The sequence below is a fragment of the Sinocyclocheilus grahami genome, unplaced genomic scaffold (genome assembly GCF_001515645.1).
Source record: "Sinocyclocheilus grahami isolate Dianchi unplaced genomic scaffold, SAMN03320097.WGS_v1.1 scaffold535.1, whole genome shotgun sequence".
In the NCBI taxonomy this organism is placed as follows: Eukaryota; Metazoa; Chordata; class Actinopteri; order Cypriniformes; family Cyprinidae; genus Sinocyclocheilus; species Sinocyclocheilus grahami.
In genome coordinates this window covers 1,441,525-1,458,330 of record NW_015505714.1, presented here as the reverse complement: position 1 = coordinate 1,458,330, position 16,806 = coordinate 1,441,525, and the positions used below count along the sequence as shown (strand labels likewise).

General features: G+C 36.6%; 1 protein-coding gene across 2 annotated transcripts; it reads left to right on the top strand.

The window, feature by feature from the left end:
- The first annotated feature begins 4,376 nt into the window (after positions 1–4,376).
- Positions 4,377–13,933, top strand: LOC107555493 (lipoma HMGIC fusion partner-like 2 protein). 2 transcript variants are annotated; one of them, XM_016238317.1, is made up of 4 exons: positions 4,377–4,438; positions 4,534–4,686; positions 6,886–7,490; positions 13,069–13,933. In XM_016238317.1, exons 3-4 carry the CDS (start codon positions 7,082–7,084, stop codon positions 13,323–13,325), a joined length of 666 nt encoding a protein of 221 aa, XP_016093803.1. In that variant the 5' UTR covers positions 4,377–4,438; positions 4,534–4,686; positions 6,886–7,081; the 3' UTR covers positions 13,326–13,933. The 2 variants fall into 2 exon arrangements, with proteins under 2 accessions (XP_016093803.1, XP_016093802.1); XM_016238316.1 differs by lacking the exon at positions 4,377–4,438 and having other exon boundaries at positions 4,449–4,686.
- Positions 13,934–16,806: the final 2,873 nt, after the last annotated feature.

Genomic DNA, 16,806 nt, shown 5'->3' with positions numbered 1-16,806 from the left:
TTAAAAAATAAATAAAATGAAAATATTTTGTCGTTTTAGCTTATTTTAATGCTTGTTTTGTTTTATTTCAAATCTTAAAGCCCCCTTGAAAGTGTGTTGGGGCCCTCTGGATGAAAAACTTAATCCTTTTACTCTAGGTTTGAAGGATAGCTTCACAAAAGAAGCCATTTCATTGCCATTATCTTCTAGACTGTCCACAAAGCGTTCAGCATATCAGTATGCGGTACAGTAACACAGCTGAGTGGCGCAAGTACCCTAAACAACCATATTACAAGAGGGTCTTCAGTTGCGTTAGAGCGTTACCTTGTGGTTAGAAGCAGTACTACAACACAATTAATGTCGTTGAGCTGTGTGCTTGTTGTGCCCCAGAGGCAGTGATGTTCTGATGATAATGATTACAGTACTGTATGAAGTACACTGGAGAAACCAAGGAAGATCATCCTGATCTTGATATTAGCTGTATCCAGGTGGGTGAGGACCCTGTGGAGTAAGCAGATCAGAGTGGAAAATGTTCAAAATTAGAGGTCAGTGTGTAGATATTTATATAACTTTCACATAACATTTCTTCTCCAGCATAAACATTAACCCTCCATCACCGACCACTCATCTGCTTTCTGATTCTAAGGGTAAAACTTGTCAGTTTGTTCTAAATGTTCATTTTTTAACATTTCATGAAAAATTTAAATATTTCTAGCAAATGCATAGCTAAAATTACATTATTTTGTGTTGGGGCTACACTAAAAAAAATGTATTAATTTTTTTAAGGTAAGTGATTGCACAAAATTAATTTATCTTAATTTCAAACACATTTTTAAATGAACTTAATCAGTGTTTTTAGTTATATCAGCTCTATTTTATTGAGTAGAGTTCACCTATTCAAGTCTGTGTTTTTGAGTAAATGGAAAGATCGGTTAGTGCTTGACGTTCATTTATGTTGTACATTTAAAAGAGTGTCTGCAATTAGCACAGCACAAATATTAAAATGATTTTTCACTGGCATTAAACCAGCTATTTCTAATTAAGCAAACCAACATACATTTACAGTAGTTTAAAATGTGACATAGCCACTTCAGCCTCTACTCGTCAGCATCTTTTAAACACAACTCTTTTACTTGTCCAACATATCTAAACATTAACTAGTTATTTACTTCACTCAAAAACACATCAAATAACTATGTTGTAATAACTATGTAATAATTAATTTCAACATTCACTCTCTTGACCCAGCATGAACCCAGCATTGAAAGCATGCTGGAACTAAAAATGTATGTTAATGCAACAAAAATGATTCATGTCCCAAAACAAATGGATTAAGTAAACTAAAATTGTACATATATTTAAGTGGATTGAACACAACTAAATATATAGCAGTTGTGTTGTCTAACCAGCTAACCATGTCTAACCCGCTCAATTTGAGGACACTGATGAGCCCTCTGGCCTGTCCTAGCCTCTGTTTCCCTGAAGATTAAACTGCTCCAGTCTGCTTCGTCTCAATCTAGACTTCTTTTAAAATGTTACAGCCAAAAAACATCACAGTTGGTTTCTAAGAACCAAACAAACCAGGACAGATACACAGAAACAGGATTACAGTGAACAGTGGACTGTCTTTGTGGAGTGAAAACTTCATTTCAATTACAATACATTTGCTAAAATAAATATTTGTACTTAAGGTTAACTTAAAGTTTTGACAATTTGAGCAATACAATTTATAAAAAGGTTGGTATATTATAAGACATTTTATCATTTATTCGGTCAAGCTTCTGTAGGATGTACAAAGTATTTCACCCCCTTGAGTTAATATAGATGTTTCACTCACTGGCAAGTCAGTACAGCATTTCCCAACTTTTATACACCGGGATTACATCCAAAAATTTGACTGGAAAAAGACAGACCTGAATGCTGCAGGGCAGATTAGGTAAGGATGAGACACAGTCAAGGTATTTGTCAGGCATTTGCATGAACTTTCGGGTCTCGGCCTAAGCTCTCTCTCTCTCTCTCTCTCTCTCTCTCTCTCTCTCTCTCTCTCTCATATTGTGGTTAAAATATATAGTGACAGATTAAAGTGACGGTCAGCAAAAAGCTAACATGCTAAAGAAGATATGGTTTAAACTTTACTTAATGATTCAAAATATAGCAGTACACAGTGTTACTGTTGTATGTGTTCTCTCGTGTCTCTCGCCACGCTCTCTCTCTCTCTCTCTCTCTCTCTCTCTCTCTCTCTCTCTCTCTCTCTCATATTGTGGTTAAAATATATAGTGACAGATTAAAGTGACGGTCAGCAAATACTGAACATGCTAAAGAAGATATGGTTTAAACTTTACTTAATGATTCAAAATATAGCAGTACACAGTGTTACTGTTAATGCATCAGTTTGTTTTGACTTTGATTTAGAACATTGCATATTTATAGAACATTCTTTTTTACAGACAATATTGCATCCCAGACTCGTCGTCCTCGCTCATTTACAATAATAGACACAATATAGCCCTCTAGAGTTGACACATAAGTACTACAACACTTCTGTTAATTCATACTTTAATGTCCTTATATGGAATCTTTTTATTGTCCTGGACTCAAAATGTTCATATTTAAAATATTGCAGACTGGCAGTCTTCATGTAATATTTGTATAATGGCTAATCTGCAGCCAGGCCTCATCTTTGGACTTTATTATACTACAAATCAAGGGCTGATTTGTAGTAACAATAATACCTTTTTATTTGTGAAGTGTTGTATAATTCCTTCATCATTTATTTTCACTATACTTTTCCAAAGACTTCTATTTATATGGTCCCTTGTGACTTTTCAGTCTTAAACTGAAATTGCATCATACAAATATGAATTATATTATTATTATTATTATATAAACTATTATTGTTATGTCAGCAAAGACTAACATAAACATAAACCATTCAATATATACTGTGTGAAAATTATATAGCTGGGCCTAAATCATTCATCAAAATGAGATATGATGTATGCACAAAACAAAGAAAATCCAAGTAGGCTAACCTAATATTTGTATTTGGTGTAATTTTCAAGCTGTAATTTTGTGAAATTGTACAAAAATGTGAAAAGATTATTTAATTATGTATTTAAAGGGATAGTTCACCCAAAAATGTCATTGAAAATTATGTCATTAATTACTCACCCTCATGTCGTTCCAAACCCGTAAGACCTTCGTTCATCAGAACACAAATTAAGATATTATTGATGAAATCCGAGAGCTTTCTGACCCTGCATAGACAACAACGCCACTACCACGATCAAGATCCAGAAAGGTAGTAAGGACATCATTAAAATAGTCCATGTGACATCAGTAGTTCAACCCGAAATTTTATGAAGCTACGACAATTGAGTGCAGAGAAAACAAAAATAACGACTTTATTCAACAATTTCTTCTCTTCCATGTCAGTCTTTGCCACATGTTCACGAGAGTACCACGATGCATGCGTGCATTCCTCTGCTTGAAAAGCCACAGCGCATCCAGGTTCTACGTCAGAACGCGGGCTCCTGCGTCAGCAGCACCGACCACACGCATGTGCCGTGGTACTCTCGTGAACATGTGGCAAAGACTGACATGGAAGAGAAGAAATTGATGAATAAAGTCGTTATTTTTGTTTTCTTTGCGCACAAAAGTATTCTCGTAGCTTCATAAAATTACAGTTGAAACACTGATGTCACATGGACTATTTTAACGATGTCCTTACTACCTTTCTGGGACTTGAATGTGGTAGTGGCGTTGCTGTCCATGCAGGGTCAGAAAGCTCTCGAATTTCATCCAAAATATCGTGATTTGTGTTCTAATGAATGAAGGTCTTACAGGTTTGGAAACGACATGAGGGTGAGTAGCCTATTAAAGACAGAATTTTCATTTTTTGTGTGAACTGTCCCTTTAAGATAAAAAAAAACAAATCCTAGCTATGAATTAGCAACCCAAAGATGGTAAGCCTTTTTATTCTGAAACATTTTTTTTTAAATATTTTTCCTCCACCGAATGCTATTAAACCTGTTATATAACTTGAAGTGGTGCATATGACACTGAGGTAGAAATGTTAATGACAGAAGAAAAGACATAAATGACATAAATGAGTTCTCTGGTGATGAATATACAATGTTGAACATTGTGAACAAGTTAAACATTTTATGTGAGTGTGAAACACAGGGCCAAAACTACTCATATTTGAAGAAACATCCAGCTGTAGGCTATGTCCCACCACCCCATGAACTGATTGGGTAAAGTTAATCAGATTCTCCAGTCAAATTTAAACATCTTTAAAGAGAAAAAAGAGGGCAAAACACAGAAAATGTGAGCTCGTAGAGAGGTCTACCTAGACTACATATTATCAGGCGTATAGGCGTATTCCGAGCCATTGTAAATTCCCGAGGGTCTGGAGTAAAGGAGGCGGTGAAGAAGAAACAATAGAAAAGTAGCTGAAGTGAGCCAGACCTGATATTGCTTTGAGACTAGCACCGAACTAGGAATCGTGGCCTCTAAACGATGCCATATTGTATGGTTTTCCATGTATTCCAGAGCTCTGATTGTGAAGCTGAACGTTTCTCCCGTGGCTCTTCCCTTCTGGCTCGTGTCGTGTAGCGTCAGAACAGAGGAGCTCCGCTCAGCCATATCAGGAAGTTAAACACTAACGTTAATCAGCGAACAGCCCGTTAATTCACCGCTGTTAAGGTAAGAGGACTACAGATATTTTATGTTTACCTCTCAGGCTGCGTGTAATTGTTCGTCTAAATTCAGTTGTGTCGAATCTAGGTTTTGACATCGTCGAAAGTCACGCTGAACAAAAGAGATCATTTTCTCTTGCTTTGGTGGGATGATAGAATTTACTACAAGAGCATTCAAAGAAACAGAGAGACGAGAGCCGTGATCCAGAGGACTTTACTGCCTTGCTTAATCTCCTAAATATCAATAAAACTGCTTTTTGAATTCTTTTAAGGCATAAATCGGTAAACAGATTGTAACTGTGTCTGGAGACATGAGAGAAAATATAGTTATTCTTAGAAGTAACGAGATTAAGCCGGTAGACTGGTTAAGATTTCAGGGGTTAAGTAAACCAACATGCTTTTTTGAACTTGACACTTTAGCAGTACCATGTTTTGGGATATGTACCTAGAAACATCATGTTTTGGGGCTAAATATGTCATCAACCAAGAAGCACCATGAGATTAATGTTTTTTGGGGCATAGTAACATATGGCAATACCATTTTTGTTTGATCATTTACCATTATATTCTATGATGTCCCTTGGTGTACCATGCCATGGCATATGCACCATGGTACTAGTAGTTGATACTATCACTGTATGGTACAATTACACAGTAAAAGTATAAGTGGAGAATCTGGCAATGAAAACCCCATATTGATTAAGCAGGAGCTAATTAGATGTATAAGATCGAACTTTTGTTTGATTGCTGAGCACCTTTGGATGCCTTTAGAAATATTTAATATTGATCTTGGAAGACATTCCACAGTTCCTTAGAATGAATTCAATGAATGCTTCTTGTCAGCTTTCATACTGCTTTGGAGGCAACATTTCAGTTGAAACTCATTGAAACCCCTATTAACCAGTGAAAGTCTGTCACCGTGTCTAGGGACTTTCTGGTTCCATCTTTATTCAAAAGTAGAGAGCCTCTTTATCCCTTTTCAGAACCATGTTATTTCACCAGCAGGAGAGCCCTTTGTGTCCTCATCTCACAACAACAGGCTCTGACATTCTTCAGGCCTCTTAAGAATCCATGGCACTTTCCTCTTTGGTTTGCTACCTCCTTTTTTGGGGAATCATGTGGTGTAATTAAACTAAGTGTGAGCTCATTCTTTGTATTTCTTAGATCTGAAGCATTCTGACCATTCAGTAAACAGCCTATCAGTCTAGTTGCGCAGCTTACAAAATAATTATACAATCATTCTTGATGACTGAAAAGAGAAGTTTATTGGTAACAACAAACATCTCTATACACTGGACATACTTTATGTGTGTGTGTGTGTGTGTGTGTGTATATACATCACGCTTTGACATAGTGCTGTGATTGCCTGACCTTTCAGTTTTAAATGATAAATCAGTGCTTGATGCCAAAAGAAAAGACTAACCCTAACCTGACATAATAATCATCCATTCAATAAATTCATATATCACTTGCCTTCAGAGCACTGTCATTGAAGGCTTTAAGAAAACCCTTACCTGTCATCATGCACTCAGCCTCAGTTTACTTAAACTAGGAATGTTTTAGTCTGAAATGTCATGCCTTTCTTGCGTTTATATTATGACTGCATTAGGAAGTAGAATTAGTTTTTTCAGATTCTTTATTTTACCACCTTACATACCTGTACAAACAGGCATTTGCTGCTTAGACAATCTTGCAGTATTACAGTAAGGACTTGTCATAACATAGACCTAGGTGAAAATATTGTATAGATTGCAGCACTATCCTCTGATGGGTGAAGTGACTGGAACTTTTTGTTTTATGAATATCTTTGTCATGTTAATATTAAATATTCCAGATATTTCTTGCCTCTTATATTTACTCAACATTGACCTGTTTATCTGACCAATAGCAGATGAGTAGAGTGTTCAGGAAACCATCATAATGTCATGGCGATTCGTAACTATTTCACAATCTGGTGACTAATTCGTATAATCTCATTTGTATGTTTTCATACAATATACTAACACTGTTTTTAACCCAGCATTTTTTAGATTGTGCCGTGTTACTAGGATTTACAGAGAGGTCTATGAACTGGAAAACTGCTAAATTAAATTGGATTGTTCCTGGTACAGGCATCAGTGTGCTAATTCAGAGCTCTTGAGCAATCTAGATTTATGGCCTTGATTATAACTTTCTCAAACAAATGTTTCTCTTTTTTTCTTTATAGATTTATTCATTCGGTGTCAGTACATGGATATTCTCAGGATGGTCCTCGAGCTCTGGAGTTCTTCTGTGGTGCTGTTTGAAGAGATCTGGTGCTGATTCAGCTGTGATGACAACACCAATGGACCTTCACTGACGTGCCTTAGCTGCTGCTTGAATAAACCGTTTCCTCTCAAGTACTGGCATACAGGTTCTGCAGAATGTGTCACGTCATAGTCACATGCCGCTCTATGTTATGGACCTTGATGAGCATTGTGGTGGCATTTGCTGAGATGGTGGCATTTATGAGCGCCGAATGGCTAGTGGGATATCCAGATGGTTCTGAGTTCAACTTCACCGTCACCGCTTCACACCACAGCGACCAGCGCACCCTGGGTATTTATAACCGCTGCATCAAGGTGGCACAGCAGAAGGTGGTCCAGTGTGGGCCCTACGCTACAGACTTCATGGAAATAGCCAGTGGCTTCTGGCAAGCCACTGTTATATTTCTAGTCGTCGCCATCTTTCTCCTATCTGTAGTGGGCATCCTTTCGGTTTTCAGCATGTGCTTCCAGAGTATCTTGAAGAAGAGCATATTCAATGTGTGTGGCCTGCTTCAGGGAATCGCAGGTAAGATGGGAAAGTCTACTGTAACACTGCTTTCTCAGATTCTTGCCAGTCTTTTGTTGTGGCAGTTGGTGGTCATCTTTAACTTTGAACCACTATCAACAAAACACAGAAAATTAGGGAGTGTATTTAAGGGAGACACTGAAGTTGCCCCCAGAATGCTCTGAGCTCACGGCTTCAACATCCTTCTAGTGACCTCAAAGACCATGCTATCTAATTATGATCTTCCAACACTCTCATCATGCCATTACAGAAAAGACAGTCTAATTATTACAGCATTGGGAATGTTACTTCAGCGTCTCTTTAATGTTTAAAAAACCTTGTTGAGCTTGTCCTATTTCTGATTTAAAACGCATACAGAGGTACAAGGTTTGAAAACCTTTAAACCATTAAATATAAGTGTATCTTTCTCTTATTTTCCTGATGGTGGTTCGCCAAGGACTGAATTTATGAAAATCTTCTTTAAAAATAAATAAATAAATAAAAAAGCAATACTTCAACACTTGTAAATAATTTATTTATGTGAAGTGCATGAAATGCGTTAGTTTAACGGCATTAAACAGAATTTATTTGCTGATAATTTGGCTATTTTATAACTTGACAAAACAATGTAATAATAATAATCGTAACCAAATAAATTCATTAAACATCTTTACATCTGTACATTAAACATCTGTGCTACTTACTGGTATTTAATTTTATTTAACTAGTACCGACAGAGCTTTTCTTCTGTGTTTTGATGTCAATTTGAGTGCAATGAATGATCAAAAAAGAACGAAATGTTAGTGAATGCACTCTAAAGAACAATTCACACCATACAGACAAACACCAAAAAAATTTGGCTGTTGGATTTAGAATTTTATGAAAAATAACTGTCTATGTTCACACTTTCCCAACAGACAAACATGCCCAGAAAAACATCAATTTTTAGGATAATTTGCTAAGCACGCCCAGCACTTGATCCAACTAACTCCGACAGACTTGTCTGTTGGTGTTTGATGTCGTTTGTCTGTGAGGCGTGAATTGGCCTTAATAGTCAATTGTGGAGGGGCAGGGTTTAAAGAAGTCCGGCATTTATCAACAGAGAGAAATCTGACATTGTCACCAGAAGATCAAGTTATGACAATTTGATAAAAAAACAAAAATCTATGGACAAATCATTCACAATCAATAACATGCATTTAGAAAATAGGGTGAATTTTTATTTCATGCTGATCTGAATGCTTTGTGAATCCGGCCCCAGGAATCCACACCTACTTTTGTTACCATTTCTCAAACCAGCTCAAAGGAGCAGAGCTGTAATGTTGACTGTGGCAGGGCATTCTTAGTCAAAATACCAGGGACTAACAGATCAGTCATGATAATGCATCTTACTTGCAGTCATGTCTGGAAACACTAGAACAATACTGTATTGTGGTACAATAAAAATATTGTGGTTCATTTGATAGAAAAACAAGACCAACTACAGGTACAACCAAACTATGTAGCTTTTGTATAATTTCATTGAAAGATTTACAACATGGTGATTGAGTAATTAGTGAAAAGTGAGAGCATGACTTCAGAGACAGAATAAAATGGAGGGATCACAGTGACCTGCTCTGATTGGAATGAAGAGTTCATTAAATAAATCAGCAAGAGTTCATTCTTTGCCTTTTAAACAGTATTACAACAATTATGAAAGCTTACAAGTCCCAGATTTTAAGACAAATATCTATTTAAAGCATAATCACATAGCTTCAACAGGCACAAAATGACACTGAATTGAAATCGTTTGAACCTTTCATGTTGTAAAGATTTTTTTTTGCTTTTTTCTGATGATGTTATCACACAGTTCAAAGGGGCTACAAGGTCGTTGTCGGCTTCTAGTTTTGACTGAGTGTGTCTTCAGGGAAAGAGGAACTTTAAAGAGAAAAATTAAGTTAGCATTCAGTTTCCAAATATTAAAACTAAAATACCATGTAAAGTCTCATTCACACCATTTCCACAGTATGGTGGAATACAAATTTAAACTAATAGATATCATCATACTTAATCACAGTACATTTGAATTGTTTTCTTCAAGTGTTATGTTTTAATATGCAAATTATCTAATAAAGGGCAAAGAATTAAAAACCAACATAACACTTTGTGAAAACGTGCATTGGGTAAAAGTTATATAAAGACTTGAGGTCTGCATGCCTACTTTGACACTTGGGCCAAATAGAGGAAATGCGTCATGCAAGTAGACAAGTGCTCAAGTGCAAAGACAAGTGTGGGTATTGGGGGATTAATTCGGTGGATACATCTGGCAGAAGTTTTGGATAGAATTGCATGAAATACGCACAAAAAAAAAAAGTTTCGAGGTATAAATAAAATAACAACTGAACGCAAAAACCCTGTGAACCCTGATATTGTTACAAACTTTAACGCTTTTGTATGCATTTCTGCTCTCATGAAAGGGTGCGTTTTTGTATACTAAACAGCATTGTGAAATATTACTTTTTTCCCTTTTTAATGTGTAAGTTGAACATTTATCTTGTGGTTGATCTTGAGATCTGAGAAATGCAGGATTTGATCGACATCTGTTCATTTCATTGCAGTATGTTAATTAAGTGCATAGAAATAAGTATCTGTTTTGTTTACTCAGATTTTATGTTTATGTATACTGTGATTATTGTGACATACAAATATTAGTATATTGTACTGCTACACAAGAAAATTCTTATTGCCTGTTCCACAGTGAACTCTATTTAAAACCTTATTGTGTGTTATTAGAGGCTAAACAGAAACAGGAAGTTGTTGATCTCAGGAAACAGAATTCAAAAAGGAACATCCTCTACTGTTTTCCTTATCCTTGAGGGTGAGTAATTTATGGGCTAATTTTCATTTTTGGGTGAACTAACCCTTTAACAGCTGTACAGGAGCACTGAACTCAGTTGAAGCCAGCTCAAGTCAGCAGCTAATATTGCACTGCAAGAGATGCTAGCATTGTGTTACTACAAGTGTATTACCCGTTTTTAATTCTTTGTGAAACTCCCCTAGGACTCTTTACTTTTCTTTTGATTCTTATGAAAAGAGTGTTAATCAAATGAGACCTGATTTAGTTCTATATTTTTTATTCAAGGATAAACTTTCAAAAGCTTTTTTCTTTTGTTGTTTTATATACAGTGGGGCAAAAAAGTATTTAGTCAGCCACCAATTGTGCAAGTTCTCCCACTTAAAAAGATGAGAGAGGCCTGTAATTTTCATCATAGGTATACCTCAACTATGAGAGACAAAATGAGAAAAAAAATCCAGAAAATCACATTGTAGGATTTTTAAAGAATTTATTGGTAAATTCCTCGGTAAAATAAGTATTATTTATATCTATTATATTATATCTACAAACAAGCAAGCTTTCTGGCTCTCACAGACCTGTAACTTCTTTTTTAAGAGGCTCCTCTGTCCTCCACTGGTTACCTGTATTAATGGCATCTGTTTGAACTCGTTATCAGTATAAAAGTCATCTGTCCACAACCTCAAACAGTCACACTCCAAACTCCACCATGGCCAAGACCAAAGAGCTGTCAAAGGACACCAGAAACAAAATTGTAGACTTGCACCAGGCTGGGAAGACTGAATCTGCAATAGGTTAGCAGCTTGGTGTGAAGAAATCAACTGTGGGAGCAATTATTAGAAAATGGAAGACATACAAGACCACTGATAATCTCCCTCGATCTGGGGCTCCATGCAAGATCTCACCCCGTGGGGTCAAAATTATCACAAGAACTGTGAGCAAAAATCCCAGAACCACACGGGGGGACCTAGTGAATGACCTGCAGAGAGCTGGGACCAAAGTAACAAAGGCTACCATCAGTAACACACTGCGCTGCCAGGGACTCAAATCCTGCAGTGCCAGATGTGTCCCCCTGCTTAAGCCAGTACATGTCCAGGCCCGTCTGAAGTTTGCTAGAGAGCATTTGGATGATCCAGAAGAGGATTGGGAGAATGTCATATGGTCAGATGAAACCAAAATATAACTTTTTGGTAAAAACTCAACTTGTCGTGTTTGGAGGAGAAAGAATGCTGAGTTGCATCCAAAGAACACCATACCTACTGTGAAGCATGGGGGTGGAAACATCATGCTTTGGGGCTGTTTTTCTGCAAAGGGACCAGGACGACTGATCTGTGTAAACGAAAGAATGAATGGGGCCATGTATTGTGAGATTTTGAGTGAAAACCTCCTTCCATCAGCAAGGGCATTGAAGATGAAATGTGGCTGGGTCTTTCAGCATGACAATGATCCCAAACACACTGCCCGGGCAACGAAGGAGTGGCTTCGTAAGAAGCATTTCAAGGTCCTGGAGTGGCCTAGCCAGTCTCCAGATCTCAACCCCATAGAAAATCTTTGGAGGGGGTTGAAAATCTGTGTTGCCCAGCGACAGCCCCAAAACATTACTGCTCTTGAGGAATGGGCCAAAATACCAGCAACTGTGTGTGAAAACCTTGTGAAGACTTACAGAAAATGTTTGACCTCTGTCATTGCCAACAAAGGGTATTTAACAAAGTATTGAGATGAAATTTTGTTATTGACCAAATACTTATTTTCCACCATAATTTGTAAATAAATTCTTTAAAAATCCTACAATGTGATTTTCTGGATTTTTTTTCTCATTTTGTCTCTCATAGTTGAGGTATACCTATGATGAAAATTACAGGCCTCTCTCATCTTTTTAAGTGGGAGAACTTGCACAATTGGTGGCTGACTAAATACTTTTTTTCCCCACTGTATGCATTCATTTATACAGTACATTTCCAGAACAGAAATCTGAACAATGGATAAACCCAGTTTCAAAACTCCTCTTTCATTTTCATTTTCAGTTTTCACAGTTAAATGAAAACTCTTATTTGAATAGAATTTGGATATCTCCATTAAAAAATGCTTTCAGTGGCCAAAAAATAAGTTGTGTAAATAATTTAGTTTGCCATATTTTTAGGAATAAAATGTAAATCAGGAAAACCCCTTTGTAAAAACCTTAGATAGGAATAAAACTGGAAGGATTGGTCTATGTAAGTGCTACTAAAGTGGAGATTTCTTATTCTGATAGTCTGAAGATATGTATGCAAGCAAAATAACCCAAAATCTCAAAATTGACCAGTGCAAAACAATGGTGTCTTAGTTTAATTCTAATTCTATGAGAATAGGGAAGTTCATAGCACGGCTATAACAATAACGACACTGAGGAACAATATCATTGGAATCACTTTCAGTTGATGAACAATAAAAACATTGTCCAATCAGAATCCACCCAATCTGTAAATTCTTCAAGCTTTTAAAGAAGCAGGCGACAGAAATGCAGCAAATACTTCTAATAAACAGACTGTGGACACTATTATGGTTATTGGTTTAGTTGTTGTTATAGTTATTGTTCCTAGTGTGAACGGACCTTAAGAGTTGGATGAATGACTAAATCCATCCTTCTTTAAAATGTGTTTCTGATTTGTTTCAGCTAGTTATTATGTTCATTTATATTCATTAACTTGTCCCACACCATCCAACTTGCAATCACCCAGAACACCTTAGCAACTGTAATTTGTAACATTTCCGTTTTCTCTTTTGCAGGTCTATTCCTCATCTTAGGTCTGATGATCTATCCTGCAGGCTGGGGCTCTAAGAAGGTGGTTGACTACTGCGGTCCGGATGCTTCCCCATATAAAGTGGGCCTGTGTTCTCTGGGCTGGGCTTTCTACACAGCCATAGGAGGCACTGTTCTCACTTTCATTTGTGCCATGTTTTCGGCCCAGGCTGAGATCGCCACCTCCAGCGACAAGGTGCAGGATGAGATTGAAGAGGGACGGAGTCTCATTTGTGTTCTGTGAGATGTGAACACAAACCACTCATACGAAAAAGAATCAATTGTGTCCCATGTTTACTGATTGAAATGACTGTTGCATAAATAGGAATGTATTTCAGACCTGTAGGTCTACTGATCAAAGTCTTTACAAATGTATTTGCTTTTGCTTTCTGACTCCTATCGCTGTATCGCCATTGCAAAATATACGTATAACAAATTATTTCTATGAAAAAAAACCTAACAAATGCATTAACTTTGTGTTTATAAGCAAATGCATTTTATCAGTATGAGTAAATTTTACATGGACTTCTAAAAAATGGATGAAACCATTTTCAGACTGTTTTTAAAGATTTCATTGAAATAACTGCCCTGTGATAGACCTAGTCTATTTAAACTGTAAAATAAGAAGTGATTCTTGAATAAGAAGGTGTTTGAAGCACTTTCTGCCTCCCAAACATGTTGCACGTTCTCCGCGAGCAGTCCATATACGGGAAGCTGAGAGCATGATACGGTGAACTTTCAACTGTTTTTGAGTATTTTTGTTGAGTGCATTTTTTTTTTTCATCTGTCAACAATGGCTTATGCAACCAAATGGACTAAAGAGAAAAAATAAAGTGCATGTCGCAATACCGACACTAGTGGTCTTGGCTTCTTGAGAATGTGTACGCGACAGGAAGTAATTTCTCAAGACGGTCCCAGGTCAAAAAAATGGCAAAGCTCATAGCCCTTAACATACACTAAATCCACACTTTCTGTAATACCACTTCAGAGCAATTTTCGTGTATCCCATCATTCATCATATTCAGGAACTCGCATGCAATTGCAAATTACCGAGAAAAACTTTACAGTATAAGTTAAACTAGTAAATATAATTTAGTAGTAAAGAATGTATTTTGTAAACTGCTTTTATCTTTGCTGCTTTTTATCACATAATTAGGAAAACCACAATTAAATTGCTTTCTGTTTCATAGGAACAACTGGACAGATATAAGTTTATAAAGGGCAAAGAATTAAAAACCAACATAACACTTTGTGAAAACGTGCATTGGGTAAAAGTTATATAAAGACTTGAGGTCTGCATGCCTACTTTGACACTTGGGCCAAATAGAGGAAATGCGTCATGCAAGTAGACAAGTGCTCAAGTGCAAAGACAAGTGTGGGTATTGGGGGATTAATTCGGTGGATACATCTGGCAGAAGTTTTGGATAGAATTGCATGAAATACGCACAAAAAAAAAAGTTTCGAGGTATAAATAAAATCATAACAACTGAACGCAAAAACCCTGTGAACCCTGATATTGTTACAAACTAACGCTTTTGTATGCATTTCTGCTCTCATGAAAGGGTGCGTTTTTGTATACTAAACAGCATTGTGAAATATTACTTTTTTCCCTTTTTAATGTGTAAGTTGAACATTTATCTTGTGGTTGATCTTGAGATCTGAGAAATGCAGGATTTGATTGACATCTGTTCATTTCATTGCAGTATGTTAATTAAGTGCATAGAAATAAGTATCTGTTTTTTTGTTTACTCAGATTTTATGTTTATGTATACTGTGATTATTGTGACATACAAATATTAGTATATTGTACTGCTACACAAGAAAATTCTTATTGCCTGTTCCACAGTGAACTCTATTTAAAACCTTATTGTGTGTTATTAGAGGCTAAACAGAAACAGGAAGTTGTTGATCTCAGGAAACAGAATTCAAAAAGGAACATCCTCTACTGTTTTCCTTATCAACACACGCAGTGCATGCAAGTTGTGTCAAATGCACAATGGCAGGGCTGGACTGGGGTTAAAATTCGGCCCTGGACAAATCCAGTCCATCCGGCCTACAAATTCCACTGTGAATCATTAAGTTAAATGGTCTAAATGTATTTGTCTGTATTTATATATTCTGTGGAAGGCCCAAGAAATGTTCGTCCAATCAAAACGCTGGTTCCGAGCGTTTTAATATGCTTTTCTACCTGCCTGTCAAGGTATGTATTTGCATACCTCTGCGCACAGGGTTCGCGCAGACAGGATACGTCATCAGCTCATTCACGCACGCTGTGCAGACAGAGCAAGGATGGCAGGCAAACATCAACAACCCGATCTTCTATCCTGGTATTGTAGTACTTTTAAAGTTTTCTCACAGGTGAATGACACATGATGTAGCCCAGCGGTTAATCCAGTCCTCGCGCCAGCTCGTTAGAAGTGAGCTGCGTGGATGAACTGTGTTCCGATGGATATGATCCCTACACAGTGTTCATTGCTCCCTACTCCCTGAGCGGGGGAAATCTGTTGAAGTTTACTTCACTTCGGAACATGGACTGGAATTGGGAACCACTGATGTAGCCTATTGTAGTAATGTTGTCTGGTCTGTGAGCATAAATGCGTTCAGGGGGCGTGGCTTTGGACGGGATTGCAGGGAGGGTGGGACATTTGCTTTCAGTGCTATCAGGCTAAAGTTAGCATTTTCCAAGATCTCCTACTGCACCTTTAACACCTAATTTACTGTATATAAGACACTGTTATTTATCTTTAATCAGGCTCTTATTGAATTAACATTGGTGACACTTTATTTCGATAGTCCACTTTAGACATTCTATTAACAGTAAGTAACTTTGCAACTACATGTCAACTAGCAGTCAGTAGAGTATTAGTATACTGTCTGCTTAATATCTTCGAACACTTTCTTTGTCAACTTATTCTACTAACCCTAAACCTACCCTAACAGTCTACTCTGAGAGTTAGTAGACATGTAGTTGCAAATTAATGAGAATTAGTTGACATGTAGTTACAAAGTTACTTATAGTTAATAGAATGTCTAAAATGGACTATCGAAATAAAGTGTAACCTTAACATTTTACTTCAATTAACATTAATCAGAACAAAACATTTAAAGCTATTAAAGCTGTTCTGTTAAATTATCCTTTGCCATAATGAAATTGACTAGTTCTTGCATTGAATACAGAGTTAAACTGACTAGTATTAGTAAGAAGGTCAAAACAAGTAAAACCATGTTCTCATTACCATGGTTTATGGTTTTTAAAATAAATAAGTAATAATAAACTATGGAATTTGTAAAAAAAAAACATTGAAACTACAAAAGGCCTTCTATAAAAGTAAAATATCCCGTAATATTTAATTTATAATAAATACATTTCTACCAAAACACAATAGGCTATTTGTACAGTGTTAATAACGTCAAGTTTGTAATTGCAAGCTTGTAATTATGTATAGGTGTTTTCCAATTGACCTTGTCATGCAGTTTATTATTGTGGCTGTTTTCAGCCAGCATAACAGTGGCGGATGATCGAGTAGCGCCGCTTCACACTTTTCGGCCAGTACAGGGCCGCTGTTAGCCAAATGGGTGCCCTAAGCAGAATGGTATTGTTGTGCCCCCTCCTTCAAAAAAAACAAAAAAACAAAACCCTACTATAAGGGGTCAAAATAGAACTTTAATAACATATAAAAGTAAATAAATAAATTGTAATTAAATTGTATTATTTATAAATTACA